Here is a 5,040-nt window from a genome sequence, read left to right as displayed (position 1 = left end):
TATGATGATGATAATTATTTTGAAACAATGCTAAAGACTTAATATAAAAACTGGCATGAGATGATGACATATGTTATGAGTTGCATTTCTGTTCTTATTGTCAAGTAGCTGTTGTTAATGCCCCATGTTCTTTCTGTTCGATGTAGGTATCAAAATTAATTTTATTTTTTATGACTATCTTCAATTTTATGGCCCACAAATGTACACACACCATTAAATAAAAAAGAAAAAAATTGCACAAATTTGTCGTCATTTATGTTAGAATTTTGGCATTGGAAGTTGTTAATAGAGAATTGTCATCTACGGCTGTGTTTATGTGCATAATATTGTGTATTTTATTTTTAAGGTGTATTTTATGTTATTTTAATGATTAATTATTTAATTCTTAGTATATATATAGCATAATTAAGATATAAATAATGATCCATATATCGTTGACCATGTGGCTATGACGTGTCTTCAAAAGTTTCAGGCTCAGAGTGATGCACCAAACTCCTCTCTAATTTTCACCACCACCATTTTTTTTGGCATATATTTATTTATTTTTCTCAATCTCAATCCACTCATAACCATAAAGGACACTCTTCCAAAAAGGTTGCTAGCTTTTCGTGAATATTTGATTGACACAAACCAATCCAAAGACAGCATATATGGGTTTTTTGAATTGAGCCATGAAACATTTTCCCTTTTGAGGTAAGTACATACAAGATCAACTATCTAAGTTGTTTGTTGCATGTTGTTTTATTACATGTTTTGTGTAAGATTTTATGCATGTCTTCGCTTCTAATTTTAATACTATTATTCAATATTGATAGAGTTGAATAAGTTTGACTTCATGGAAGAAAAATGGTGTTATTATCTTTGAAAAACTCATACATAGATCTATGGTGTTGTTATCTAGGGTCAACAAAATGAGTTGACTTTGTATGAAAACAGTGGAATTTGAGCTATGTTCATGCAATCTAACTATTCAATTGCCTTTTCAACAGTTGAGGAAATTTGATAAAACCCCTTTTGGTTTTGGAACTGATTCTTACTTGTTTAGCCACAAAAAGAGAAGAAAAAAATGGCACTAGCTTCTATTCCAAAAGTTGTGTTAGGCTCACTAGCCTTTGCAATTTTCTGGGTATTAGCAGTGTTCCCAGCTGTTCCTTTTCTACCAATTGGAAGAACAGCAGGATCATTGCTTGGTGCAATGCTTATGGTCATATTTCGAGTTCTTTCGCCGGATCAAGCCTACGCAGCAATTGATCTTCCAATTCTTGGCCTTCTTTTTGGAACAATGGTTGTGAGTGTGTATCTTGAAAGAGCAGACATGTTCAAGTACTTGGGGAAATTGCTATCTTGGAAGAGTAAAGGCCCAAAAGATTTGCTTTGTAGAATCTGTTTGATTTCTGCAATTTCAAGTGCTCTTTTCACCAATGACACTTCTTGTGTTGTTTTGACTGAATTCATATTGAAAATTGCAAGGCAGCATAATTTGCCACCACACCCTTTTCTTCTTGCACTTGCTTCAAGTGCTAACATTGGTTCCTCAGCAACTCCAATTGGGAATCCTCAGAATCTTGTTATTGCTGTTCAGAGTAAGATTCCATTTGGAGAGTTTCTAGTTGGTGTTCTTCCAGCTATGCTTCTTGGGGTTGTGGTGAATGCTTCAATTCTTATATTGATGTATTGGAAGTTGTTGTCTGTTCACAAAGATGAGGAGGATCCAAAAGCAGAGGTTGTAGCAGAGGAGGAGGTTAATTCTCATCAGTTTTCGCCGGCTACAATGTCTCATTTTACTTCCATGAATTCACAAGAGTGGAATATGTGTCTGGACAATGTTAGTATTCAAAACTCTCCTCAAGTTCAGACCTTGAGAAACCGGGCATCTCCGAATGAAGGCGAAATTTACAGGGTTCCTAGTAGCATTGTGGATTCCTCGAGGAACTCGAATGCGTCGAAGGAGGCAGCGAATGAAGTGGCCGAGAAGACTAGGGAGGATCACAATCATGTCAAGGTTGTTGAGGCAGAATCAAATAGTTTTGTTATGCACTTTGCAGAAGGAAGAATGGACTTTTTGGATGAGAAGTGGAAAAGGGTTTTGTGGAAATGTTGTGTTTATATGATCACTTTAGGGATGTTGATTGCAATGCTTTTAGGTTTGAATTTGTCTTGGACTGCAATCACAGCTGCACTAGCCCTGGTTGTTCTTGATTTCAAAGATGCTAGGCCATGCTTAGAGAAGGTAAAACCTATATAAACAATTTCGACCGAGTTTGATTTGCATTCTCATTTTCCATTTTCAATATTGTCCGTTTTCAAAATTTCGTGAAGAACAAAAGACAAAAACAGAAAATAAAATATGACACATCAGTAAAACAGTAATGGTTGACTCGTAGTTGACTTATCTAATTTGAACTTTTTACTCATTTTTTTTATTATGTTTTCTGTGAGAACATTGTATGGTCTCTAAGAATGTTTTACTCTCTTGATGGAACAGGTTTCCTATTCACTTTTGATATTCTTTTGTGGAATGTTTATCACAGTAGATGGGTTCAACAAAACTGGAATTCCAAGTGCTATGTGGGAATTGATGGAGCCATATTCCCATGTAGATCATGCCACTGGCATAATAGTACTTGCACTTGTTATACTAGTCCTTTCAAATTTGGCTTCAAATGTTCCAACCGGTAATTAACTCATAATTCTATGACTCTTGTTCTAGCTAATTTCATAATAACTCTTGTTTTGATTGTTATATATAGTTCTGTTGCTTGGAGGGAGAGTAGCAGCATCAGCAGCAGCAATATCAGCAAAAGATGAGAAGAAAGCATGGCTGATACTGGCATGGGTAAGCACCATTGCAGGGAACCTCTCACTGTTGGGATCAGCTGCAAACTTGATAGTGTGTGAACAAGCTCGTAGAGCACCAAATCTTGCTTACACCTTAACCTTCTGGAACCATCTCAAGTTTGGTCTTCCTTCCACTCTCATTGTCACTGCTATTGGTTTGACTCTCATAAGATAGATTATATTATGAACATCAATTATATATAGAATCAATCTTCTTGTAGAAATTTATACAACAGTAAAGTCACTTGTATACCCTACCCATTTTTAATCATTAACTTGAGGTTAAGGGTACGTGTTAAGATTTGCAATATGTACTAAAATAGTGTCTGGGAATTTAAATTCTATCAGATTATATTTCTGAAATTGGCAAAAATACACTATGTTAATCTTGTAATATTTTTTTCTCATCAAATGACTTATCATGTCGTTAAGGAATAACATGGTGTATTTTTGTCTAATCCATGCAATTAAAATCCCAAAAATTATTTTAGTACAAGCCACAGTACAAAGAAAATATGGTGAAAACTCAAGTGAAGTCGACTTCACGTGAAGTTGATATCTGGGAGTGGTTAGATGAAAATTTAATCAAATCAGTCAAATCATCTAACTGCTCTCAGATATCAACTTCACGTGAAGTCGACTGCACCTAAGTTTTCACCAATATACATGTGTGTAAATGAAACATGGATTTTCTGTGCTTTGACTTTTCAGTTAAGATCATTGATCATGAAACTTGGCATGTGATGCATGATGCATCATTGCAATGAAATCTCAAGTTCCAAGGGAATGCTATATGCATAAGAGCTCATGATCTCATTTTGCACTTGAAATCAGTTCATTCTTAGTTTTTACTATGCTTCAAACTTGACGGAAATTTAACTTAAATTGAATTGATTTTAACATTTTCATATATTTATTCCCTTTTTTCTTTATTTTATTTTATATTTTTTTTAATAAACCAAGATTAAATTTGATTAGCAGTGTTTTTTATTTTGAAATTTTATGAAACAGCTTTTTTTTAATAATTGTCCATTTTCTATTTGTATTTTTCACTTCCACATAATTGTAAAAACAAAAAATAATAAAAACAAGGCAAGTCAGACTTATCATAAGATTTTTTTCCTTCATGTAAAAGCAATAAAAGCATTGTGTATATATTTGAATGAATCAATTTTTTAATGTGAAAAGGTTGATAAAGTAAAAAAACAAATATTTAATTATTTTAAATTAAAATAATAAAATTTACATATGATAAAAATTATATTCAATGATAATTAAATTTTTATTTTCTTATTTTTTTTATTTTAGATGTTTTTTTAATCAATAGAGAAAATGATAAGAATAGTAATTTTTTGTTGGTCATATTTTTTTGTCAAATGAATTTAAATCATTATACAAACTTTTTTTTTTGGTAAAAAGATATTACAAACTTACTAACATCATATTCACATTTCACACACACAATATTTAAGGGTTCTATTTATTATTTAGCCTAACCAAATTTTAAATCTAGATGTACTTGTTATAAGATATACATGGATGATTATGTTTTTTTTTTGTTTATGATTTTTTTTTGTTGATAGAATAAAAATTAATTGGTCACAAATTTAAATTCTATTTAAAGAGTTATTATTGGCTAATAAATTATTGTATACACGGATAGAGGGTGGCAAGTGAAAAAATCCATCCAGCTCCGACTAGAAGTTCGCCCTTTGGTAGGTCAGTTCCACCCCACCCCACCTAATAAGATAGTCTTAGAATCCTACTCCACCCCACTTAACTGCGGACTGGTAGGCTGGCGGGTTAAGCCCGCTAAAACTTTTTTTTTATTATTAACTACTAAATAATATATATAATTTTACAATTATATTAATAAATTTATAATTTCTAAATACATAAAAAAATTATTTTTTAATTCACAAACATTCAAGTCTTTGTAATTATAAATATCTAATAAATATAATTATAAACTAAATTTTTATCTAAAATATAATTATAAATATTCTCTCCAAAGCAAAATAAATATAATAAAAAAATATAATTATAAATATTGTCTCCAAAACAACATAAACATAATTTAAAACACTCAATTTTTATTTTCATATTTTTGTAAGTTGGGTTGAAAAATTTTAGATTTTGACAAAAAAAATTACAAAAATACCCTGTTACCAAAAAAAATTAAATCCGGCAAAAAAGTCCACC

At 31.4% G+C, this 5,040-nt stretch overlaps 1 protein-coding gene across 3 annotated transcripts; it reads left to right on the top strand.

Annotated features, from left to right (window-relative positions):
* Positions 1 to 284: 284 nt before the first annotated feature.
* Positions 285 to 3,668, top strand: LOC112802887 (silicon efflux transporter LSI2). 3 transcript variants are annotated; one of them, XM_025846275.3, is made up of 4 exons: positions 285 to 693; positions 990 to 2,230; positions 2,486 to 2,675; positions 2,751 to 3,668. In XM_025846275.3, the coding sequence occupies exons 2-4, from the start codon at positions 1,067 to 1,069 to the stop codon at positions 3,011 to 3,013; spliced, it is 1,617 nt and encodes a 538-aa protein (XP_025702060.1). In that variant the 5' UTR covers positions 285 to 693; positions 990 to 1,066; the 3' UTR covers positions 3,014 to 3,668. The 3 variants fall into 3 exon arrangements, 1 of the variants encoding a protein (XP_025702060.1); XR_011881588.1 differs by lacking the exon at positions 285 to 693 and having other exon boundaries at positions 1,067 to 2,230; positions 2,751 to 3,356; positions 3,456 to 3,668; XR_011881587.1 differs by lacking the exon at positions 285 to 693 and having other exon boundaries at positions 1,067 to 2,230; positions 2,751 to 3,368; positions 3,456 to 3,668.
* Positions 3,669 to 5,040: the final 1,372 nt, after the last annotated feature.

This window comes from Arachis hypogaea, chromosome 5 (genome assembly GCF_003086295.3).
Source record: "Arachis hypogaea cultivar Tifrunner chromosome 5, arahy.Tifrunner.gnm2.J5K5, whole genome shotgun sequence".
NCBI classification, from domain to species: Eukaryota; Viridiplantae; Streptophyta; class Magnoliopsida; order Fabales; family Fabaceae; genus Arachis; species Arachis hypogaea.
Note: the sequence above shows the minus strand (reverse complement) of the source record. Positions and strands in the feature narration are given on the sequence as shown.